Below are 26,545 nucleotides of genomic sequence, written 5' to 3' on the forward strand. Positions count from 1 at the left end.
CTTCTCGATAAACTGACCACTTTATTTTTTTTAAATGTCCCTTCTTATTACTTGTATTTTTCCTTACCCTGAAGTCTTCTTTGTATGATATTAGTATAGCCACTCCAGCTGACTTAGGATTAGTAGCTGCATAGTTTATCTTACTCTATCCTTTTAACTTATATGTCTTTATATTTTAAGTAGATTTCTTGTAGATAGCATATAGTTGTGCCTTGCTTTTTATATGGTCTGTCAATATCTGATTTTTAATTGGACTGTTTAGGCCATTTACATTTGGTGTAGTTACCAATAAGGTTGGGTTTAAATCTACCACCTTGTTATTTTCTTTTCTGTTTTCCATCTGTTCCTTTTTTTTTTTTTTTTGAGAAAGATTAGCCCTGAGCTAACATCTGCTGCCAGTCCTCCTCTTTTTTTGCTGAGGAAGACTGGCCCTGAGCCAACATCCATGCCCATCTTCCTCTACTTTATATTTGGGATGCCTACCACAGCATGGCTTGCTGAGCAGTGCTGTGTCTGCACCTGGGATCTGAACTGGCAAACCCCAGGCTGCCGAAGTGGAACATGTGCATTTAACCACTGTGCCACCATGCCGGCCCCTTCCATCTGTTCTTTGTTTCACTTTTCCTCTTTTCTTACCTTCTTTTGGATTAACTGAGAATTCTTCTGTGTTCTATTTTATCTCCACTATTGATTTATTAGCTGTACCTCTTTGTTTAATTTTTTAGTGGTTCTTCTTTTCTCAGGTTTACGATAGACATCTTTAACTTATTACAGTCTACCTTCAAATAGTGTTATACCACTTAATTTTTTTTTTACTTTTTATTGAGATTATGATAGTTTACAACCTTGTGAAATTTCAGTTGTACATTATTATTTGTCAGTCATATTGTGGGTGCACCACTTCACCCCTTGTACCCATCCCCCACCCCACCTTTCCCCTGGTAACCACTAATCTCTTTGTCCACGTGTTTAATTTCCACATATGGGTGGAGTCATACAGAGATTGTTTTTCTCTGTCTGGCTTATTTCACTTAGCATAATACCCTCAAGGTCCATCCATGTTGTTGTGAATGGGATGATTTTATTGTTTTTTATGGCTGAGTAGTGTTCCGTTGTGTGTGTGTGTGTGTGTGTGTGTATATATATATATACATACCATATCTTCTTTATCCAATCATCGGTTGATGGACACTTAGGTTGCTTCCATGTCTTGGCTATTTTGAATAATGCTGCAGTGAACATAGGGTCTTTTTGAATTGTTGATTTAAGTTCTTTGGATAGATACCCAGTAGGGGGATGGCTGGGTCATATGGTATTTCTATTTTTAATTTTTTGAGGAGTCTCCATACTGTTTTCCACAGTCGCTGCACCAGTTTGCATTCCCACCAGCAGTGTATGAGGGTTACTTTTTCTCCACAACCTCTCCAACATTTGTTATTTTTTGTTTCAGTTATTTTAGCCATTCTAACAGGGGTAAGGTGATATCTTAGTGTAGTTTTGATTTGCATTTCCCTGATGGTCAGTGATGATGAGCATCTTTTCATGTGCCTATTGGCCATCCATATATCTTCTTTGGAGAAATGTCTGTTCATTTCCCTTGCCCATTTTTTGATCGGGTTATTTGATTTTTTGTTGGTGAGTTGTGTGAGCTCTTTATATATTATAGAGATTAGCCCTTTGTCAGATATATGATTTGCAAGTATTTTTTCCCAATTGCTGGGTTGTTTTTTTGTTTCAATCCTGTTTTCCCTTGCCTTGTAGAAGCTTTTTAGTCTGATGAAGTCCCACTTGTTTATTCTTTCTATTATTTCTCTTGTCTGAGAAGACATGGTGTCTGAAAAGATCCTTTTAATACTGATGTCAAATTGTACTGCCTATATTTTCTTCTAGAAGTTTTATGGTTTCTGGTCTTACCTTTAAGTCTTTGATCCATTTTGAGTTTATTTTTGTGAATGGCATAAAAGAATGGTTGATTTTAATTCTTTTACGTGAAGCTGTCCAGTTTTCCCAACACCATTTGTTGAAGAGACTTTGTTTTCTCCATTGTATGTTCTCAGCTCCTTTGTCGAAGATTAGCTGTCCATAGCGTTGTGGTTTTATTTCTGTTCTTTCGATTCTGTTCCATTGATCTATGTGCCTATTTTTGTACCAGTCCCATGCTGTTTTGATTACTGTAGCTTTGTAGTATGTTTTGAAGTAAGGGATTGTGATGCCTCCAGTTTTGTTATTTTTTTCTCAGGATTGCTTTAGCAATTCGGGGTCTTTTGTTGCCCTATATGAATTTTAGGATTCTTTGTTTTCTTTCTGTAAAGAGTATCATTGGGATTCTGATTGGGATTGCGTTGAATCTGTAGATTGTTTTAGGTAGTATGGATATTTTAACTATGTTTATTCTTCCAATCCATGTGCATGGAATGTCTTTCCATCTCTTTGTGTCATCATCGATTTCTTTCAGGAAAGTCTTAAGTTTTCATTGGATAGATCTTTCATTTCCTTGGTTAGATTTATTCCAAGATATTTTATTCTTTTTGTTGCAATTGTGAATGGGATTGTGTTCTTGAGTTCTCTTTCTGTTAGTTCGTTATTAGAATATAGAAATGCTACTGATTTATGTAAGTTGATTTTATACTCTGCAACTTTGCTGCAGTTGTTGATTGTTTCTGATAGTTTTCCAATGGATTCCTTGGGGTTTTCTATATATAAAATCATGTCATCTGCAAATGGCAAGAGTTTCACTTCTTCATTGCCTATTTGGATTCATTTCATTTCTTTTTCCTGCCTCATAGTTCTGGCCAAAACCTCCAGTACTATGTTGAATAGGAGTGGTGAGAGTGGGCATCCTTGTCTTGTTCCTGTTCTCAGAGGGATGGCTTTCAGTTTTTGTCCATTGAGTATGATGTTGGCTGTGGGTTTGTCATATATGGCCTTTATTATGTTGAGGTTCTTTCCTTCAATACCCAGTTTATTTATGGTAAATGGATGTTGGATCTTGTCAAATGCTTTCTCTGCGTCTATTGAGATGATCATGTGGTTTTGTTTCTCATTTTGTTAATGTGTTATACCACTTCATTTTTTTATGTCAGAGCCATGCAACAGGACACCTTTATGTCTCCCCTCTCATTCTCTGTGCTATTCTTGTCATATATTTTATTTCTACATATGTTCTAAACCTGATGTTATGTATTACATTGTTATAATTTTTTAAATAGTCAATTATTATTTAAGGAACTTTAAAAATTATATAGATATAAATACATATTTAAAACTTTTACTCATATATTTACAATTTCTAGTGTTCTTATTCCTTGTGTAGATGTAGCTTTATAGTTTTCACTACATTTAGAAAATTTCCAGACATTATTTCTTTAAATATGTATCTTTACCTCAGGAAGTAAATAGTTATGTTTAAGACAGCCCTGACCACATGTCCACAACTCTAATCAGACTACTTTTAGAGTTAGTAATGATTCTTCCAATATATAGCATACCTTGCACATAGTTACTTCTCGGTAAAGATTTGTAAAGCCACATATAAGAAATTTCTTCAATATTTTAAAAAATGTATTTGTTCAAAAATGGAATACACCAGGGGATGGCCCAGTGGCATAGTGGTTAAGTTTGTGTGCTCTGCTTTGGCAGTCCAGGGTTCGCTGGTTCGGATCCCGGGCGCAGACCTACACACTGCTCATCAAACCATGCTGTGGCGGCATCCCACATACAAAATAGAGGAAGATTGGCACAGATGTTAGCTCAGGGACAATCTTCCCCACCAAAAAAAAAAAGAATACATGCTCATGATAAATACAGTCATGTGCCACATGATGACGTTTCACTCGATGGACAGCATGTGCAACAGTGGTCCTATAAGGTCATAATGGAGCTTAAAAATTCCTGTTGCCTAGTGACATCATAGCCATTGTAATATCGTAGCACAATGCATTACTCATGTTTGTGGTGATGCTGGTGTAAACAAACCTATTGTGCTGCCAGTCATATAAAAGTGTAGCACAGATATTTAATGTACATACATAATACTTGATAATAAATGACTATGTTACTGGTTTATATGTTTACTATTCTGTCCTTTTTATTGTTATTTTAGGGTGTCCTCTTCTACTTATAAAAAAAAAGAGTTTACCGTAAAGCAGTATGCCGTGCTGCTCCGGCAGCAGCCTCATACGTCTCATGTTTACCGTGTCTCTTGATTGCATCATTTTCTCTTTGCTTGATTTAATCTCATGTTGTTTTGTTCATCATCACCCCTAGAGTGCGAAATCCACTGCTAATGTTGCCAGTAGGAGGTCATGTTGAGTGATTACCCAGAAACAAAATTAAAGGTGATTAAGGACTACAAAGGTGAAAAATCAGTGATGGTTATTGCTTGCCAGTCAGGCATGTCCCATTCCAACATAGCTATGATCTTGAAGAACGAGAACAAAGTGACGGAAGCTGTTAAAGTGTCTTCTTCATTGAAGGTAATGAGACAAACAAAAATTTGAGAAGGGCCTCTGCCAGACCTGGAGAAACTTCTAATGACCTGGATGGAAGACCAGACACGGAAGCATTTCCCTCTCAGCACTGTGATGATCACAACCAAAGCAAAAAGTTTGTTTGTGATATTGAATAAAAAGGCTGGGCCCAACTGCAATGTCGAATTTACTGCTAGCTTTAAGTGGTTTAAATGATTCAGGAATCATCATTCATCACGTAATGCGGAAGTGAGTGGGGAGTCTGCGAGTGCTGATGTGAAGGCAGCTGAAGAATTTTTGGAAACTCTGGATAAGCTGATTGTGGAAGAAAATTACTTGTCAGAGCAAATATTCAATAGAGACGAAAGCTCCCTATTCTGGAAATGGATGCCTGAAAGGACTTCATCCATAAGGAAGCCATGTCAATGCCAGGTTTCAAGGCTTTAAAGGACAGGATAATAGTCTTTCTTGGGGCCAATGATGCAGGCTACAAATTGAAACCCTTTGTGATCTGGCACAGTGAGAACCCCAGGGCCTTCAAGCATATCAATAAGCAATCACTGCCAGTGTACTACAGGAGCAATAAGAAGTCATGGATGACCCAGCTCCTCTTCTAAGATGCTCTCCTGAATTGCTTTGCTGGCAAAATGGAGAAGTGCTGTTTGGAGAAGAACATACCTTTCAAGATTTTACTTATTGTCGATAGTGCTCCCAGACATCCTCATTCCGTAGGTGATCTTCATTCCAATATCAAATCAGTGTTTCTCTCTCCAAACTCTATGTCTTGGATCCAACCAATAGATCAAGGAGTTATAGCAGCTTTTGAGGCCTACTACCTGAGGAAGGACCTTTGCCCAGGCTATTGCTGCAACTGAGGAAGGCACTGATGCAATTCTGGAAAGATTACAACATCTGTGACTGCATCAAGAACCTTACCTGGGCTTGGGGTGTATCACAAAGTTTGTATGAATGGCATCTGGAATAAGACACTTGAGGTTCATCCATGATGTCAAAGGATTCGCCAAGGATGAGGACGTTGCAAAATCAACAAGGCTGTGGTTCAGACGGAAGACAACTTTAACCTGGATGTAGATGAAGACAACACTGAGGAGCTCCTAGAGGTGGATCCTGAGGAACTGGCTAATGAGGGGTTGTTGGAACTGGAACAGGAACGCAGAGCTGAAGAAGAGGTAAGAGAAAAAGAAACTTCAGGGAAGAAAAAGAAGCCCCAAGAAAATTCACAGTGAAGTGTTTAGCAAAAGCTTTTGCAGACCTCAACAAGCTCCTTAAAAAGTTTGAAAACATGGACCCCAACAGCAAAAGGTTTTCATGAATAGAGAGGAATGTTCATGGTGCATTATCTACTTAGAAGCAAATCTATAATGAAGAAAAGAAGCAAACCAGCATTGACATCTTTCTGAAAAGAGTGACACCTCCTCAAGAAGAGCCTCAGGCCGTCCTTGAGCAGGTGTTCCAGAAGAAGGCATTGTTATCAGAGGAGATGACAGCTCCATGTGCGTTATTGCCCCTGAAGACCTTCCAGTGGGACAAGGTGTGGAGATGGAAGACAGTGATATTGATGATCCTGACCCATGTAGTCCTAAGCTAATGTGTGTGTTTGTGTCTTAGTTTTTAACGGAAAAGCTTTAAAAAGTTTTTAAAAAATTTAAAAATAGATGAAAGCTTAGAGAATAATGATATAAAGAAAAAATATTTTTTACAGCTGTATGATGTGTTTGTTTTAATCTGTTATTACAAAAGAGTCAAAAAGTTAAAAAAATTAAAAAACATAAAGTAAAAGAGTTGCAGTAAGCTAACATTAATTATTGAAGAAAGAAAAATATTTTTAAAAGAAATTTAGTGTAACCTACGTGCACAGTGTTTATAAAGCCCACAGTAGTGAGCAGGGACGTCCTGGGCCTTCACCTTCGCTCTCCACTCACTCGCTGACTCACCAGAGCAACGTCCAGTCCTGCAAGCTCCGTTGATGGTAAGTGCCCTGTACGGGGGTATCATTTTTTAATCTTTTATACCTTATTTTTACTGTACCTTTTCTATGCTTAGATACACAAATACTTACCGTTGTGTTAAAATTGCCCACAGTATTCAGTACAGTTTGAGGTGTGTAACCTGGGAGCAATAGGCTAGCCCGTGTAGCCTAGGTGTGTAGGAGGCTGTACCATCTAGGTTTGTGTAAGTACACTCTACGATGTTCCCACAACGACGAAATCGCCTAGTGACACGTTTCTCAGAACCTATCCCCATCATTAAGCAATGCGTGACTGTAATTCAAACAGTACAAAAAAGCATACTGTGAAAAAGAAGTCTTTTTTTGTCACCACACTTAGCAATGCCCTCTGTCTCCTAAGGCAACCGTATTTTTCTCCTCCCAGAAATTGTCTGGATGTGTTCAAGGATATATGAGTATATATCTTTTTTTTTATTCCTTTTACCCAAGTGATAGCGTATTTTTTAAAAAATAAGTCTTGGTAATCATTCCATATCAGTATATATAAAGCTGACTTATTCTTTTTTTGTTTTGTTTTGTTTTGTTTTTTTGAGGAAGATTAGCCTGAGCTAACATCTGCTGCCAATCCTCCTCTTTTTGCTGAGGAGGACCAGCCCTGAGCTGACATCCATGCCCATCTTCCTCTATATGTGGGTCGCCTACCACAGCATGGCTTGCCAAGTGGTGCCATGTCTGCACCTGGGATCCAAACCGGCCGAAGCAGAATGTGCGCACTTAACCACTGAGCCACCAGGCCAGTGCCTGCCTTATTCTTTTAATGACTACAAACTACAACATATGGATGTATGATAATTTATTTAACTGGTGCTCTGTTTTAGCTCTGGACATTTAGGTTGTCTCCAGTGTTAGGTTATTGCAAACAATGTTGCAGTGAATATTCTACTTGCTTAAAACGAGAGCCTACTTCACAAATAAGTGAGGTACTCCAGCACACGGGGCCATGCTGATGTTCTCTGTGCATTTAAGTTTTTGGTTTATGTGCTACAACACTGTAACGAAACTTCCTATTTCTTTTACAAGGAAAGGAGAAAAAGTGTCAAGAACAGAGAGTACCATGATAAGAAAGCAAAAGTAGTAAACTTGAAAGTTGTTTGAATGTTTGAGTTTCTAGTATTATAGACTTTGTATCAATAAATAAGGTAAAAGTTAGTTTTCTCTTCTGATGAGGAAGTCTTAAGAAAAAATAAGCCAATGAGATATAAACTCCTGCTTCTGATGTAACAACTTTGGGGAAGCACCAATGAGAAACAGGCCTCCATGGAGGGGGCGGAGTGGGGGGGCAGGATGCTGGGAGCAGGGGTGGTAGGAGAAGCACCAGGAGATTTAAGCCGGGTCTCCGGGGGACCAGAGCAGTGTGTTCTGAGAGTTCAAAACACTTGAGAGAACTGACTTAACCCCTTGACTTACTCCTTGAATAAGCACCAAACTGAGAGAGCCTGGTAGCTGCCCAGCTGTAGTCTGCAACAAACAAGGGTAGTTCCAACCTGAGTGTCTGTTGATTTTTCCACTTACGTTAATGAATAAGGCAGAAGTGAAATAGCAAAATTGTATGTTGGAACTTTACATGTTTGTCAATGACTTAAGCAACTTCTTTCCTCAATCAGAGAATAGCTTACAAATACTGGAAGGCTATTTCCTCATATTTTTTTGTGCCCACAATATAACAGCTACAGACACACTTTTAAGTTAAGTCTGCGTCATTAACATTTTCTCTATCACTTTAGTCTAGACAGTCAACAAAACAATAAATCAAGGCCTCACTTTTGGCATTTGCTGATTTCCATGGTATACATAACTCTCAAGTAGCTGGTTTCAAGATAGTGACCAGCGTGAAGTTCCTGAACACACAGAGAAGAGATACGCAACAGCAGTACGCTGTTGTATGGTGTTTCTACCACATAGAAGCAAATATCCTCAGGGAATAGAGAGGAGTAAAACGTAATTAAGAAGTGATGAGTTTGGGCTGTTTATTAACTTTGTTTTTTATATAATTTAATTGTAAGTTTAGATAATTTTTAATGGTGATTGTGTTTAACAACTGGCTTGTAAAGTGCCTGAAAATTTAACAATCGGATCTCGTGACCTTTTTTGCACTGGCTCCAGCATACCCCTGGGTCACTAATTCTTTCTTGGCCCGCTGTTTCCAAATAAATAAACCTCTCTGCTTTGTTAACCACCTGGTGTTTAAAAATAAAAATTCTCATTTTATCCCATGAGATGGGGAAGGGAAGGCTGGGGTCAAGTGCTGTCCCCCGTCTGAGTGTTGCTGGCCGGGGGACGGCCTGATTTTAGGTGAATGGTTCACACTTAGGAAGTTTGTGAGGCTTCACTGTGAAGGGGAGGATTGAAGCCTGAGGGTTTCTCGAGAGCCTTCCCTGCTGTTTGGGCCAGCTCACTGCTGTCTTGGCACAATCTTGGGAGAGTCATTTTACTCATGTTTGGGGGGAGATCGAGTGACACATGGAATAGGCCACATTACGGCTAGTTTGTAGCAAGCAGGAAAGGGGAGAGAAGAACCCTCCTCACCCCAAATCCTTCCTTTCCTCTTCTTTTTTCCTTTCCTGTTGTCACCCATCACATTCCCTGATGTCATTCCTGCCATTGTGAGCTGACAGGCTCTCCAGCCTGCTGGACAGCCCGTAAGTCAGGAGGGGAGGTGGAGCTGTGGAGGTGCGGGGAGTAGTGGTCACACCAACACCTGGAGGTGGGCTGGGTCTGCGTGGAGCCCCAGAGATGTTCCCCAGCCCCTTCTTCCAAAGAACCAATGAATAAAATTAGGGGCCTCCCACGTGAGGTCAGGGAACCAGGCCCTGGAGTGGAACTTGGAGTGGAAGATGGCCTTCTTTGTCAACTGATTCATTCTCCAGAATTCAACTTGTTCTCCGACTCGATGGTGTTTGAAAGCAACTTTATCCAGGTACCTTGTGCAGCTCAGGACCAATTTTCTTTCCCTTTCCAAAACCTGTTCCCAGGGCTTGGTCCAAAAATGCTGTGGCCTTTGAAAGCCCTGGGGAGGAGAAAGAAGCCACTATGGCTAGAGAAACCAGAGGGTCTGGGTCCTAAGTTCACCTTTTGGTGCCTATAGCATCCTGGGGCTCCCTGCAGGTCACATGCTTTAAGGAAATAGAGTTATACCCTGCAAAAGAAGACATCAGAGCTCACTCCCCAGGCAGTATCCACAGACCCCCTCCTGGGGCCACTAGTGCAAACTGGCTGGTTAGAGGGGATGAAGGTGGCTGTCAGAATCCCTGCTCTGAAATCTAACCTCCTCTCTCTGGGATGGTTTAGAAACAGCCTTGTTTGAGAGCAAGGCCCCTGGATAAATGGGCCTTGGCCAGATTCTACCATCCCCCAAAGAGTGGTGACATGACCAATGGAAGTGAGCATCTGTGGCCTGGGAAGCATGGAGCCTCAAGGATGCGAGGCAGTTATTTTAATATGTATGACATCTTACTGAGGTGCTGCCCATCACTCTCTCATGATCTGGCCAGAACCTGCGCACCTGTGCTCCTTTGCAGGTGTGGCATAACCAGTTAATCAGCAAGCTGTGTGCCCAGCAGGAGGTGCAAAGAGAGAACAGATAGTGTCCCTGGCTCAGAAGCTTATGAATCTGTAGGTGTCAAGGGCATATTACAAAATAGTAACTGCTAAGAAAGCTCTATGTCAGATGGTTTGACCAGCCAATCCCTAAAGTGTGAGCACAGAGAGCGGGGCCGAGGGAATTCAGAGCGCTCTCTCTGGACTTACGCAGTTGAAGAAAGCTTCCCAGAAGATAGGGCCTTAAGCTGTTCTTCGAGATCTTGCTGAGACTTTGGTAAGTGGAAGAGCAGGGAGAGGACATCCCAGGTAGATGGACTGCAAGTGCCTGCCTCAGGCAGGAGGTTGGAAGGCTCAGGGAGGGTCTGCAGTCCAGAATGCATTTGATGGAGTTGAAAAGCGGTAGGGAGTTACAGGGGAGAGAGAGTGGAAACAGTTTGAGGTGGGAATTGGCTTAATTAGGAGACTCTTCACAGAGCAGCGAGCTCCTCTCTGATCGAAGTCCCCCAGATTTCAGAAAGCTGGTTCATGGCTCTCGGTGCTCCATGGTTCCTGTGCTGCCCCAGGGAGCAGCATAGCTGGGCCATCAGCGGGCAACCTGGGGACGCACTCATTCCTAACACACTCTCAGTGGAGAGGGAGCAGTAACCTGGGAGATCCAGACTTGGGACACCATTTCTAGTCATTTCTGTTTGGATGTGATTCTATTTTGGTAGCAGGTTTATTCTCTTCGTATATTCTCTTTGGCCTAATATTAGAACTGTTTAGTTTCTCTGGCTGGACGATAAGTGTCTCAGGCAGCAGGAAACTCAGACTGTGCCGGGGCGGGGGAAGGCCTGCCTGTTGAAGCTGACCCTCAACCACCGAGTTAAGGTTTCCTTGAGATGACCCGCCCACACCGCTGTGCTGCTCCCTCCATCCCTCTCCTCAGCATCACCCTCACTCCCTCACCTCCAAGCAGCATCACCCACAAGGGTTTCTTTAGCACTTACTCTCAGTGTGTGCAGCCCTCTCTGATTTGTGGTGATATGAGTTTCATTCCACAATGCAGCTCCAAGAAATGTCACTTTTTTTTTCCAAAATCAAAATTCACTTTTCTTGGAGCACCGTCTGTTCAGGTTTGTGGGAACTTAAATTTCAGTCATCCCTGGGGCTTTCTCTTTGTCCCTAGTTCCACTTGGGACTGTGAAATGGTCCCAGTGGTCTTACAAAGTCTAGAACATTGGGCAAAGGTCCTCTTGTCTTGGGAACATAGGGGCCACCCCTTTGCTGTTCCTTACTCAGGGCCCTGTATTTCCTCAGAGGCCACAGTTTGGGTGCTTCTCTGCCTGCCATGGACAGTGAGGTGAGGACGTCTTAGCTGAGACACTGTTGTCCCAGTGCCAGGCATCTAGTCTCCCTGTCATGCCACAACCCCTGGAGCTGCAAGAGCAGAGGTCCTCATTACACTCAAGACCCAGCAACAAGCCCGGCCCTCCCTCATCTTGGGGCAAGCTCCCCAAACCTGTCTCAAGTTGGACTGCCTGGGTCTTGCCCATTCAACAGCTCTTTCCTTGCTCCCCTCCCCTTCTGGAACTTTCTTCACACAATCTCCCTTCCAGACCATTGGAAACCTGTCCTGGCTTCTTCTACCCAAGGATGGAGGAATAAAATTTTAATGCAACTCAGCTTTTCCTTACTCGTGTATCCTTTTAAAGTTAGGTAATGCAGAGGACATGAAGAAGGGCAATATGGCATTCCTTTTGGCAATGAGCTTAAGTCTATTTGGGGAGACCAACAAAAAGGATGGATGCAGGTCATGGCCCCACCAAATGTGCCACGTGCCTGAAAGAAGCACCGGTGCTCCAAGCCTGTCACAAGTTGAAGTGCCACTTTTTAGCACCTATACCTTCCACCCTTGTCTTTTGCTTCTCTTTAACCCCTGTACCTGGTGTTGATTTCTAGGTCACTAAGCCCGGGAACTGGCTGGATGTCTATAAAGGATCTACCACTGTGATCCTTGGGGTGACCTCCTCGGTGCCCTCCTTGCCACTCCCCAACGTCCTCCTGATGGCCAACGTCACCTGGCCCCAGGGTCAGTCTTCCACCCGGGGCACACCTGGTTGTGCTCCAGTCATCACCCTCAGCAGGTACAGAAAGGCTTGAGGGAGGGGCCAGAAAGGGTGGGATGACTGACTGCATTGTTTTGCAGCTGGACTTTAGATGAAAAGAAAGCACCGTGTTCTTTAGTGTATAAACTATGTAGAGCTCATTCATTCATTTACCAAATATTTACTTAGTATCTGTTTGTACCAAGCACTGTGCTTGGTGCTGTGGGTGGAGTACCTGGCCCTGTCTCAGCCTAGTTTTTGAGGATCTTGGCTTCCTTTTGCTTATTTTTATTTTGTCAAAATAGACTTAGGGAGTTTCCGAAAAAAGGTGAGGGGTATGAAAGTCAAGTGGGATTATGAGGTATTGAGATTGAAGAAAAAGTACTGGAAGTGTAGGAGACATCCATCCTTCTCCTTACTCTTTCAAGACAGTTAATCAGGATATAGGAAGAAGGAGACCTGGAAATGGAGTCAGAAAACCTTAGTTCCAGTTCCTATGTAAGAAGATCTAAACTTGGGCAAATCATTAGTTTCTTTGAGCCTCAGTTTCCAAATCTGTAAAATGGAATTAATAATACTTATCTTTCCTTCATCAAAGGGTTGTTGTGATGATTAAATGAGATATTATATGTTGACTACCAGCCATTGCTATTGATGTGGGCAGATTCTTTAATAACTAAGGCCCTGGAACTTAAAGAAGAGTTGGTCTTAGTAATCATTCCCACTCTCAGACCACGAGCTTTCTCCCTTGGGCATCCCCCAAGCAGAGGTGGGAGCCTAGTGAGGTTGAGCCAAGGTCTAGGTAGGCACCTGACTGATTAAAATCATGGGCTTCTCTGCTGTGGGAATTTCTTGATTGTGTCCAGGATTCTCCCTCTGAAGTATGTGGAGCTACGAATCTGTGACCGGCTCCAACGCATCCTGAGGGTTAGGACAGTGACTGAAAAGATCTACTACCTGAAGCTCCACGAAGAACACCCAGAGGCAGTGTTTCAATTCTGGATCCGCCTGGTGAAAATTCTGCAGCAAGGTCTGTCCATCACCACCAAAGACCCAAGAATCCAGTTCACTCACTGCCTAGTGCCCAAGATGTCCAGCAGCTCCACCGGAACAACAGTAAGTGGGGCCCTCTCACCAAGATCCGTAGAGAGTTGGGGGAATCAGAGGCATCTGATCAAGCCTCGTGAGGACTGATGGATATTAAAGTCCACTGTTGGGGGGGCACGAGCAGACTTCATTTTCAAGGGTCCACGATATGCACACACCCAATTGAGGTCTACAAGCATAAAAAGCAAATTAATTTCGTTTTCCCAAAAATGAGCGGTAAAGTACTTAACTCACATAAAAATTGTTTTCTGGTTTTTGCCGATTTTTTTTCAGTACTATAAAGGAATAATGCTCACTGAGGAAAACGAGAAAATAACAGAAAAATCACCCTCACTTCTCTCCAGCCCCAAGCAATCACTTGGAACATTTTGGCATATCTCCTTCTCGTCTTTCATTTTAACTTAATTTTTAATTTATATATTCGAGGACATTAAGGACATTTATGAATGTTGCTTTTTTCAGTTTAGGTTATATCATAAGCACTTTTCCATTTCTTTTGAAAGCTCTTCATACACATCATTTTGATAATTTCATGCTATTCTCTTGTATTAATCAATTAAAATTTACTTCACCATTCTTCTAACATCAGACGTTCAGAGTTGTTTCTAACTTTTCATTATTATACATGATGCTAAAAACAAGCATGTATGTGTATTGTCCACATTTCTGATTGTCTTCTCAGAATAGATTTTTAGAAACAGAATTCAAAGAGTGTGAACATTTTTAAGGCTCTCGATACATATTGCCAGATTATTTCCAGAAAGTTCATACCAAATTATACTTTCTCCAATAATATGAGTGTCTGTGTCACTGAATCCTGATCACAATTGAGAAGGATAAATTTTAACAGATTTTCTAATATGATAGCTAAAAAGGTGGGCTCTCTTTCATTTTCAACAAGTTTGAACATGATTACATGGTTGTTTTGCATTGTTGTGTTGGCCGTTTTTCTGTTGGCAGCCTTGTGTTTTTCTAAATCTATTTGTAAAATAAAGCTTTCTATACATCAAGAATTTTAACCCTTTAATCACAAGTTTTCACAAATATTTCCCCCAAGGATTTGCTTTTCCCTTTCAGTTTATTTAAGACGTTTTTTTCTTTTGACACATAGAAGGCTTTTCCAGGACCTGCTGAGGGTAGAAGCACAGGAAGGAAAAGCTTGATAGATTAGATTGCCTAAAACCTTCAGATTTCAGAATCCAAACACTTTCCCCCTCTCGTATAAGTTGTATGCTTTAGGTATGCGATCACTGACTTCCAAAGTCAGCTTGCGGAGCTCTCCTGCACTGGTTCTTAATGTTCAGATCTTGTGTTCTGGGTGAGGTAGTCACAGCAGCCCATCAGAGAGAGGAGGTGATCCTTCTAGGGGCCTCGTTTTTGGTATGATGATTCTGGGGCTTAATGTCTGAGGAACAGGTCCCCAGGGGTAGGCTGGAAGACTCAAGTGAGGGCCTTCAAGGTTCTGGCCCAAAGAGGCCAAGAACTATCAGGGAGCAGACCTCGTCATCTGACTGTCCATTTCTCCATCCAGCCAGAAAGCAGCCTCCCATCATCCTCCCAGCCCAGTGAAAGCTTCATGCTGTTGGCAGCCGAGCAGACCAGTGGCAGTTTCTCACATCTCGCAGGAAGGTCCCAGCTCCTAGCAGACAGGTGGGTCTTCCATGCAGGCAGTCCCAGCATCCCTTCCCGCAGCAAACAGGCCTGGGTGGGGTCAGCGACACCCTTGCCAACCTATCTCAGTTCCTTCTTTTTATTCTAGACATGTATGCATGTGACTTTTCCCCTTAATTTTGTTGTAAGCCTGTCCTTGAAAACAGGGTCTGTGGCTGATTGATCTGAATATTTCCTAGGTAAACCCCAGTGTTTTCATATGGAAGATGCTCAATAAAAGGGAGGAAGAAATTGATTCAAAGAAGGGTATGCTAATAAAGCAGGCTCATGGAGTTAGATCCTATTGACTATCTCCAACCCCAGCTCACAAAGGTCCCTGGGGTAAGAGAAAAGCCCGAGTTCTCTTTGCCTCATCTATCTCTTCTGTAAAATGGACAGACTAGACAGTAACCCAAAAGGGAGACCACTGCTGGCTACAAAGTTTTACTAATTTACTAAGTAACTGTATCAGACTCTTTCTGTAACAAGTGATAGAAACCCCAAACAAGATCATGTATCCAGTATGTTGAACAACTACAACCTGTAGGTTATCACCAAAATGCAAATTTATTTTTGTCTTCTCTTTATAATTTTTTCAGTGGGAGGAATTTTCCTCTTGCCCCTGGATAAAAAGCCGGTTCTGGGCAGGCCCCATAGCATGTGGGCTCCCTCTTAGAACATAAAAGGTCCTTTGGTCCCTTTAAATTGCAAAAGTAGCATCAATTCTGAAAGTAAAATATCTAGTGCCTGAAAATTATCAAATCTCTGCCCTGATCACGTCTTCTCCCTTCTCTCAGTCTGGCCCCATGTTAAGATGACCTTTCATAGTGGGGACTGGGTTGTCACTCCGCTCTTTCTGTTCGCATGTTTAAAGTTGACTTTTTCCCTCTTATGAGCGTTCTTGGGTTCTTTGAAGCCCTCCATCTGCCGCTCCCCCACCCCCAACTGCAACTCTGGTGATGCTGTGACACCTTCCTTGCGTGTGGCCACCACCCCTCCTCAGGCCCTGGCTCTGCAGGCATCCGTGCCACCCAGGCCCTGCTTGTCAGAGACCCGTTACTCTTTAAGGGAGTCCTCTTGGGTAGGGCTTACAGTGGCTCCAGGCTGGCTCTCTCTCTGTCTCTGATACAGCCCACATCTGGTCCTCGGGAAATGACCTCTCACACTTTGGCCACTGGAGAGGAGGACCATGCCTTATGAACACAGAGGCAACTCCTCTTCACTCCACCACCAAAGAAACCCCTTCTCCCATATCTACCGTCCTCCATGTTTTCTGGGCAGGAGTTGTGCCCCCACCTACTGGGTCTCCCTGCCCCAGGGACCACAGCTCAAGCTCTCTGGGTGGGCCCAGAAGCCCCTTTCTTTCAGTTTCAGGGGGAAGAGGCAGCAGCTCTATAAAAAGAACTCTGCACACATCCTCTCTCCCGAAGCTTTTATGGCCTCGCCCTAGGGCAGCATCCCAGTGCTGGTCATGCTGGGTCAGTTCTCCCAGCTCATGGGGTGCCTTATATGTACTTTCCAGTCTTTTCTTTTTTTCAGTTCCAGGATAGTTTTCTTGAAATACAATGTAAAATTTTCTTCTTTGGGTGCTCCTATGGTTTGTATGTTGGATCATCTTTGCCCATCTACGAGATCTGTCACTTTCTCTTTCTTTTGTATTCTTTAAACTCTCTTCCCTTTAGCCTTTTCTCTCTCTTAAGGCATTATCTGCTTTCTTTGCTCTTGTGTTGTTTATAGTTTAAGGCTTCGTTTTGGAAATAATTGTTGTTTCCTGAAAATGTCTAATGCTTTTCTCAGCTTTATCACTTCCTCTATAAATCTTTTAAATTCTGACTTCTATTGGTCTTTCATGTATTCTTTCATTTTCTTAGTTTCTTTTGGCTCCTTTTGAAATGCTAAGTAGCAGTTTCTTTTCGTTTTGTAGGCACATCTTTTTCATGTGCCTTCATGGATTTATTTTATGTGCTCTATGGATATATTATGCCTCATATCCTCTTTCTTTCTCATATAATTTTGTGTGGCGTTTGATTATGATCCTTTACTGATGCTGCTTTTTACCTGAAATGGTTTTCCTGAACCTTTGGGGTGGAGGCACTCCTCAGGGTAGCTTTCTGGTTCCAGCTCTAGAGCTCCCTCTTGTGTCGTTTTGTGAAGTGTTTACGGCCCTCCCGGGTCGTGTTCCTCTCTCTTATCTTTAGCTGACCTTTCTCTTTCCTTTGCTTCTATCTTACTCAATTTGAATTCAATCTCCAGTGGTTTTTTCCTTAGCTTGAAGCTGTGTCCTGCAAGGGAGAGTGTTCTGATGGTTTGGAGAGTTCATGAGGCATAGACCGCTCCAGTCCCTTCAGACTTCATCGCTGACCCCTCACACTTAACTTCCAGCTCTCTTCTTAAATTCGCCACCGGCACTCACCACTGAGGGACTGTGGGAAATTTAGGAGCGCTCCGGTTTTTAGATACATCAGATACCCTGTTTCTGCCTGCTTCCTCTCATGCAGATACTGATATCACGTGGGTCTTGGAGCTGTCTTTAGCTCATCTCAAACAGATCTTCATCTCAAACGTGGGACTCATATTGGCCTAACTTATAGGAAGGGAGGGGGAAGGCCTCCAAAGAACCATTGTTAAGTTTGCTTCTGTCAGGTGCCTCGGAGATATTACTGGCTCAAGAGAAGTTGTTTATGTTCATTTCTCAGCTTGGGAGTTCTTGGACCATTTCGTTTCAGACTTCAAACTAGCATGAGGACAGGCCCAAAGATAAGAAATTTCAGAAGAGACTTTCCTTTTGACCTAGGATCCGGGTGAATGTAGATGAGCTTGCTGTCTCGTGTGGATTGCTTTCTGGTGTATCTTTTTGCCAAGAATGCAGTTTTGAAAGTCCTGGATTTATGCAAAAACCTCACTTAACACCACACCTAGCCTGGGCCCAAGACCTTATCTCCTGTGTCACATGCCCATGAAAACCCCTGCCCTGGGTGACCAAGACTGGCAAGTCCCTCGGGCAGCGCCGGTTTCTGCTCACATTCACTTTGCTGGTCTTTAATTTTTGGCCCCTGGGATTTTTCTTTACTTTTTGTGAGTTCAACAATGCATTTAAAATTATGCTTTTTATATTTTATCCAGCATTTCTAGGTGTTTTGTAGCAAAGAGGTTTTTAGATTATTTGGCCATATTGCTAGTCTAGCTAAATAATTCTAAAAATATTTTCACTTAAAGAAAAACCTCACTGCAGTTGTGTCTGAATAGTTACAGTGTGAGTGATTTTTATTTTCTTTTTGGTGCTGTTTTATGGTTTCTATTTTTTTCATTTAAAATAAATACGTATTTCACTTGGAATCAAAATTTTAAAAAACATTTTAGCTACACTGTGTGTTTTTCTAGACAGAATAAGTGGCTGTGATTTTTTTTTTTTTAAGTTGCTATTCTTTTGAAGAACTGTTTTCTTTGCCCTTAGGTTGATGCCTGGCAGGTTATAGTGGGCATCAGGCAGATCCAGTGGGTTCCGATTTTGTCTTTGAGTCATGATGCGTTAGGTTCTCAACAAATAAAAGCAACGCTTAAGAGCTGGAGAGTGTCTGTTTGACTTCAGCAGAGCAGGCCTTAGCTCCGGCCTCACTCCTGCTTGGCTTTCTCTCCTCGAGTCACTCTTAGATACGTCATATCCTATATACGTATTGTCACTGCCCATCATTTCCATATTCACATCTGCGTTCGAGGCATTCGTACTGGAAAGACATAATTAGAAAACAGTTTTTAAATTAGATTTTTAACAATATCTTCTTTTTCTTCTATTGCTTTCAATGATTTCAAAATTCCTGGGCTCCAACAGAAACACCGATCCTGCCACTGAAGTAGACAATTCCGACAGCTGCCACAAGACACTCTCGCCTGTGGTTTCTCCGATCAATATGAATGTACCCATGAGAGCGGTCTTGAGTCACAGCCTCTGGGAACAAGACAATCCAGATGAGCACTTCTTTCAGACTCCTGTAGCCAGTTCCCTAGGACAGAACTTTTTGGGACCCTGACACTTAGCCAAAATGGGGTGCTGTTCCCTGGCTTCATTCAGTGCACTTGCTACAACCTCCTATAATGCTGTTTTCCCACTGTGGGCCAAATTACCATGGGAGAGGTAAGATGGTGTTTATAACAAAGTGCTTCTGTCCTTCCACCAATAAACCTCCAAGTAAGTCTTTAATTGCTGTCGGCTGTGCCGTGGGGGCTCCAGGCTGGGCAAGGAATGATTAGGAGCAGCAGATCACTCCTTGTGAAAATAAGTGGGAAAAACGTTCTGTCTCTGCTCAATTGAAACCCTAAAGCAGCCAAGAAAGCTAGTCCAGAGGAAAGGGCCTAGGGAGAAATCCAGCTTCCTCTTTCAGAGGGGTAGGGTGGGGGACCGGGCTGGGCTGCTACAAGCCCAAAGTGAAAGAAATCCTGAGAATGCTAGTGACCAACTGGAAGACACCTTTGTGTTGCCCGCTTACCTCGTGCAAGAAATTGAGTCTTTATCACCCCACTCCCTGTGTTAGGGTAAAGCTATAAAGACTCACCCTGGGCCGTGCAAACTTTGGTTGCTAAGGAAGACATGGCTTCTGGTAAGGAAGATGGTGACCACCCATCAATGAAAGTCCTAATTGACTCTTCCTACTCAGGACCTGATGAAAGCAAACTGGAAGCGCAGTGTCTGTGTGTATCAGGGATGGGGCAGGAGCTTTGGCCAACCTCCGGACAAGTGGGGAATATTTACTTGGAGGATACTACCACAACATTCAATAAGTATTTATTGAGCTCCTGCTAGGTGCCAGACACTGTGCTCAATGCTGGGTATATTAGAGAGAACAAGACAGATGGACAGTTACATGCCTTTAGGAAAGGTATGGGAGGGATACCGAACCCTATTTTGGAGACACAGAAAGGCCATTAAGGTTGCCATGATGTTTGAGCTACTTGGTCTGCAAATAAAGGCTGGAAGGACGTGTTTTCACACTGTAGGAAATATATTGATGGAGGGAGAAAGAATATAACTACCCTCCCCTTGTACATGCGCAGTTGGGCTGAGCAGTAAATCCTATTGGGTCAGAAAAGATATCTAAGCTGAGAGGACACCTAATGTTCGTGGGTTTCCTCCTGCCTCCAATAAAAATACTAACAAAACAAATTTCCTTTCCCCATGTCACAATCAAATATGGTGAGCATTATTGTTGCTGGTGAGAGACATCTAGAAGCTGAACTTAGAAGAGGCTAATGTGAAGGGTGACCATACTTCCCAAGTTATGCCTGTTGTCCTAGTGTCATTATTAAAATGTACCCATTCCACTCTCAAAAGTTTCCCTGTATGAATGGTAAATCATTCTACTAATAAGGTGTGTTTAAAACATTTAAGAGATCTCCACCTCCACTTCTATTGTCTTGGTTTAAGCTTCCATCAACTCTCTTTAGACTATTGTGATAACCTCAATTGGTCTCCCAGACTCCGTCATCATTATAACAATAATAGCTGACTTGATTGGACACTTTTATGTGCCAAGCACTATGCTCAGACTTTATAAAGGTCGCTTAATCCACACAACTCATTGGGAGGTAGATATTCTTATTATCACATTTTCCAGATGATGAACCTGAGCCATAGAGAGGTTCAAGAACTTGCTTAAGGTCATTGAGGTAGTAAGTAGCAGAGCTGGGAACTGAACCCAGTCTGTCTAACTCCAAAGTCTGTACTCTTGGTGGCTCTCTGATTTCTTCCCAATGCATTTTCTTTCCATACCTCTAATAGAGCAGTCTTTCTGAAACATAAATCTGACTATAGCTTCCCTTTGATAAAACCAAACTCTTTGATATAAATGACCAAGCCTATTTCTCCAGCTTCTTCACTGGCCACTGCTCCCCTTAAACCTCAGGTTCCCACCATACCCAAGTTCTGGTGGTTTCTGTAATGCACATGTATTTAAATACTGCAAGGATGTCGCATATCCTTCACTTTACCCAAATAACTTTCCTTGTATTTTCTACTATTGTTTTCATGATACTTGCCCTTACTGATGGAGTTCTTCCATGCTACCACGGTACCCTGCATGCCTGTATTATAGCATTTCTCACATCATTGTACTTATTTGTTTACGTGTCTATCTCCTCCATGGGACTATGAACACTTTGAGAATAGATACCATTTTATATTAGTTAGAGTTCTTTGATGGCCAATCCAGTAAGAAAAGCTCTAATTTAAATCAAAAAGAATTGATTGGAAGGATAGGGGTTTGCTCACAGGATCAAAGGGACAGCTGAAGAGCCAGTCTTAGAACAGCTCTGGGGATTCAGGTAGGAGTGGCTAATTGACCATCTCATCAAACCCTGCAGCAGGCTGGGTTGTTTCAGCAAAGGAAATGGAGGGGTATTACAAAACAACAACATGGGGAATGAATGTCTGGCGGCTGATAACAAATGTCTGTCACAGGCTGACTCTTTGTTCTCTGTTGGAAGAGGCACTCTGCCATGGGCCTCAGGCACCTCTGCACGTCCTTGCTAAGTATGTCAGATTTCAAGGCCTGATTGTCCTCTGACCTGGAGCTGTTTCTGTAGCTAGTCACATAGGCAATTAAGTAGGTCAAGGTGACTACTGCATGACTACCTTACGACCACATGCTCTCGGGGAGAGGGTGCTGGTTTAGTTACTGTTTGGTTACAGTTTGTTGAGCCCTCAGCCCTGGCTTCCTTAGCTGTATGCATCCACTGTGTGCATGGCCCTCATCTGGGCCCATTGTGTTGCCCTGAGGGACTTGGGGTCAGGGCTGCTGGTATCACGATGCTGATGCTCCTGCTGTTTGCTGTGTTAGTAACGAACTGTCTTGCTTTGACCCGCTGCAACTCATTGTCTGCTTTGAGCTCCTTTGGGATTGTGGTAAGTCACTCTGCTGGCTTGCTCAGTCATTTTCTTTGGAGAATTGTTTCTCCTTGCCATCCTTCATGAGACCTGGGTTCTCTGACACTGTCCAAACCCACATACACTCTTATTCTACAACTTTTTTCACTATTAAAAGTAATCTCCTACTAACATTATACCTCTATTTTGGGGGAAAAGATCTCTTTACAGAGAAAACATGAAACTTCCTCAGTTACTGCATCCATTTCCAAATCTGGGTTCACTGGGCCTGTCCATTCGTCCCCTGGTTTGTTGATCCCTTGCCTTCATATTCCAGAGCTTCTAGACCAAATGGTTAATTGAATAGCCACAAACATACCTTATGTACAAAAATGAGAGAAGGAGTAATTTAAATTGTATATATTACTGCAAAGAAAGAAATGTGAGTGGGAGATTTAGTTCTTGTTTCTGAATCTTGGTGACAAGGCAGTGTTTATGACTCCCTTCCTCTACAACCCATTCCATATACTCTTTGCTCTGACCAGCGCCTCAGCTGGTTGGGGTTCTTATCCTGGTAGGGAGACCACAAACCTTCATTCCTGGAAAACCCAAGGACTGATGGTCTTGCACGTATAGAGTCATGTGCTCTTCTGTTAACTAAGCAGGTGCTATAAAGAGGCATCTCAGGGATTATCTGGGTTCCATTCCTACTCCTCCTTGCCCCCACCTTGTAGAAGCAACTCTTTTTGCCTTCAGTAAGAGTCAGTCCACTCCTAACCGCTCCAGAACCCCCTTTTATACATAAGCACTATGTTCCCCTAATGGCAAGAGGAGCCCAAAATGGCAGCATCAGGCTCGGTTTTCATTCAGTGGAATGATTTTTGTTGGCCCTGGTGGAATTGTTTCCACCCTTCGGTATTAAAATCTCCAAACTTCAGACATGCTAGTTATGAAATTTTTTCGTACAACTCTTTCTTAGCAAACTCCTGAAGGACGTACTCTGTTAAAATGAAGTAAACTCAGAAAGAGGATGCTGAAGGGAGAGCCCACAATGACAGCATAGCAGTCAGGGCTTATTGGAGCAAAGAGGGGACTCTGCTAAATACATCTTCACAAAGGTCAAATTGGTGGGATGCCTCATATGTTTAGAGTTACACATATGGCAGAATTTAGGGGTGTATTAGGAATAGGTATACAAAACCAAGCAAACAAAAAGGTGACAAATTATTAACTCCAAGAGGAAAAGTTGTACAAAAAAGAATATGTCAAGTATATACTTTATGATTATTCATAATACTTAAACATGGAATATAGATTTAATCAAAGATAACAAGAACTATATTTGGAGGATGGATGAAGGACAGTTGTTGGCGGGGGAGGGCGGGAATGGGTGGGAGAGGAGGGAGATGAAGATTAGATTATCATCTTCCATAACTGGAAATCAATAGTTAATACCCAAAACTGAAAAATCAAGAAATAGCAATATAAGTGTGTCGTTGAGAGATTTGAAGATAACTGTTCAAAGAAATATCTAAAAAAGTTTAAAGTAGTTATTTCTGAGAAATGAACATGAGGATGAAGAGTGTATGGACAAGCGGCTGCTATTTTTGATAATAAGCCTCGAGAACTGCTTGACTTTATAAACTATGTTCATGTAAAATTTTGATGAAAATAATTAAAAATTTAAAATAAAGTAAAAATTATGCAGGAGACACTTGTATCTCACTATGCAGTTTGTGAAAAGAAATACTGGCAGTCCAGCTGAGGACTCTCTGTCACCCTCCTTGGTTGAGTCCGCAATCCCTCAAACCCAGGAATGATTATTATGCTGAATTTGCTGTTTATAATTTCCATGTTTTAAAAAATTATATATCTATATCTATCTCTCTCTGAATATAGCATGTATCTCTATCTGTATCTCTATATCTATCTATATATCTGTATCTCTATCTCTATCTATCTATCTATCTATCTATCTATCTATCTATCTATCTATCTGTCTTCGAGTGGTTTGTAGGTTGTTTTGCACACATGCATGTTTCAGCATAGGGACGAAGTGTTTAAACAGATGGTGCTATACTTTGTGTGTTCCTTTGAAACAGTTTTTTCGTTCAACACTGTGTCTGAGGGATTCCATTCTGACTGGCAGGCTACACAGTAGCATTCTGGGTTAACCCCCTATTGGTGTTAACTCAGAGTCAATAGCCCATGGTCCCTGAAAGTTCATGTATTTCCCTTTTATGAGCACACGTTATCACTGTAAATGGCCTAAGGTCTCTGGGGATGCCTAAGAGAATGGTTCCTAGAAGGTGCTCCACAGTGTTTATTGGGTCCTTGGTTAAGGGTCCCGGCCTTCCCTTCATTTGAGGGGCTCTGGGTCTGAGCATTACCTGAGGACTGAGAAGTGGTGAGCAGCCGTGATTCTCTAACCTTATCATCAGAGCTGGCATTCTTTTCATGATACAAATGACCTTAGTCATTGCCTATCAATTCTATTCCTAGAGACCCTAAATCAGTCCTGAGTTTTTGGTTGTCAACAACCAAATCTCGGGGCTGGCCCAGTGGTGCAGCGGTTAAGTTCACACACTCCGCTTCAGTGGCCCAGGGTTCACCGGTTTGGATCCTGGGCGTGGACCTATGTACCGCTTATCAAGCCATGCTGTGGCAGGCGTCCCACATATAAAATAGAGGAAGATGGGCATAGATGTTAGCTCAGGGCCATCTCCCCCAGCAAAAAGGAAAAAAAAAAAAAGAGGAGGATTGGTGGCAAATGTTAGCTCAGAGCTAATCTTCCTCAAAAAGAAACCCAAAACAACAAAAACAACTCTAACTAGTTCAAGCATAGAATGAACGTTTTAAAAGCTATCCAGTAGCTGACACACTCTCCAGAAAGGCAAGAGAAAAATGACTTGAAGTCTTACACAACCAGGAGAAGGACCAATAGCCCAACCACACTGCAGGACTCCTCCAACAAAAACCCCACTCTCCGACTGTTGCAACTGCCCTTGCACAGCTCCCACTCGTGACCCTGGGCCAGGAGTCTGCCGTCACTGTCTTCTCAACTCAGACACTTCTACTGCCACCTGACCCAGGAAAACGAGACTCCACGCAGTGCCATCTTCCTTATGTTGCTTGCTCCAAAGTCAATGTCTCATGCAGGTATGTCTGCTTGGGTTACAGGATGCACCTCAGCTGAAAAGGAGGCTGGGAAGTAAGGTCAGGCTTCCTCCTAGAGGAGGTAAACTTCACAATGTGCAAGCAGTCAGCAGGCATGAAAAATGTCCCCAAGGCACCCTTGATTAATTCACTACAGACACACTTTTCGAAAGGTTAAAGCATTCTCGGCTCTGATTACCTAGCTTGACTGTGCAGAAGCTCCTTGACTCTTCCCCAGAGTCCTCTTCTCCACTGAGATCACGAAGCCCATTTACTGGCTTGGAGAGAGCCTATTAAACATTCTAGTGCTTTCTCAAAACATTGAAGATGTGCAGGCATTCAGGGTCTTCTCAGAGGACAGAGTTGGGCGAGGATGGCAACAGGAACGTGATAGTTCCAAGTTAGCATCCTTGTCTCCCAAAGCCTTTGAATTCCTTTTCTACATCCCAGCAAGGAATTTCTGGCCTCTCATTGTTCTTGAATGTGAACCAGGTTGAATCCAGGTTCACTTTAGCCCAACACAGCGAACTATTGGAAACATACAGAGCTGTGAGAAATAGCACGGTCATTACGTAATCTCTGGTAAGAGCCCCCATATCAGTAAAATCAGACCTAAAATTATGTTCTTCCTCCTTGATGGCGTGCCTTAAAATTTATCCTAATAAATATTCCCAGACTTTACAGATACTGTATAAATTGTCCGATTTCTACAAGATATTTTCCTGGGTAAATACTTTCTCTTCCCTGCCTTGTTTCCTACACTGATTTACCCACACCCCCCAGGCATCATGGAAGTGAGTTCTGGTTACTAGCCTACTAACACTGAGGGGAGTTTTTAGTATCCTCCTGCAAGAGGGGAAGGCTTCCTCTCACAAGAGATGGCAGTGGGGAGTTTTCAGAAGGATTTAGGGTTTGGGTCTTCCGAGGCTCCTCAGCTGTCTCGGTTCCATTTAGAGTTTCCCTCTGTTTCACTGTGCCTCGCTTTTCAATTGAAGCTGTGACTTCAACAGCCTGCGTAATTCAACAATCCAAAGAACCAAATCTGAGTTTTTTCTCTTCATTTTTTGTTCTCTTCAAATTATTCGGTATCATCAGAAGCTCCCATCCTACCCCAGTCCTGCAATTCTTCTTACCCTTATACTGTCCTAAGGCAGCGGCCACCTATTCCCCAGATACCCTCTGTAGCCAGATGGTCCTAGTTATTAACACACGATAATTTAATTAGCTGTGAACCATTGACAGTTGAGTTCCCACCCAAGAATATTGGTGGAATCTTGCTGCATTCTATTCCATCTTGTTAGGATAATAAACTCCCTACCATCCACTCTCTAGTCCCAATTTCTGTATCAGAGTTCTTCAGTTGCAAGCGACAGGAATGACTCTTAGGCAGAAAGAGCTTGGGTTCCGTACCTTCCTGTTCATTTGAGGATGGCTCACAGAATCGGAGACAGTTGAAGAAACAGGCTTGGAAAGGACAGGCACAGGGCAGCACCAAGGATGTACGACTTGGATTTAACTTATGGTCTGTTTGGGACATGGTCACTGGCACAAATAAGTCTCCACCGTGTTCTCTGTCCTTGTATTTTTCCATCTAACATTCAGTGTCCCAGGAATCCTAGTTTGGACCCTGTGCCTACCTGTGCCAGTCATC

The 26,545-nt window shown here is 42.5% G+C and overlaps 1 protein-coding gene across 4 annotated transcripts in view; it reads left to right on the top strand.

Moving 5' to 3' along the window:
- GARIN1A (golgi associated RAB2 interactor 1A) overlaps positions 1–22,673 on the top strand; it is a 29,778-nt gene extending 7,105 nt beyond the window's left edge. Inside the window, exons 1-5 of one of the 4 annotated variants that reach the window (XM_014854295.3) lie at positions 4,787–6,459; positions 11,980–12,164; positions 12,992–13,241; positions 14,764–14,882; positions 18,712–22,673. In XM_014854295.3, the coding sequence (XP_014709781.3) occupies positions 6,457–6,459; positions 11,980–12,164; positions 12,992–13,241; positions 14,764–14,882; positions 18,712–18,910 (756 nt within the window). In that variant the 5' untranslated portion in view covers positions 4,787–6,456 and the 3' untranslated portion in view covers positions 18,911–22,673. Of the gene's footprint in view, positions 1–4,786; positions 6,460–8,527; positions 9,416–11,979; positions 12,165–12,991; positions 13,242–14,763; positions 14,883–18,711 lie in introns of those variants that run through there. The other 3 variants (XM_014854294.3, XM_070512935.1, XM_070512931.1) reach the window with 3 other exon arrangements.
- Positions 22,674–26,545: the final 3,872 nt, after the last annotated feature.

Source organism: Equus asinus, chromosome 1 (assembly GCF_041296235.1).
Source record: "Equus asinus isolate D_3611 breed Donkey chromosome 1, EquAss-T2T_v2, whole genome shotgun sequence".
In the NCBI taxonomy this organism is placed as follows: Eukaryota; Metazoa; Chordata; class Mammalia; order Perissodactyla; family Equidae; genus Equus; species Equus asinus.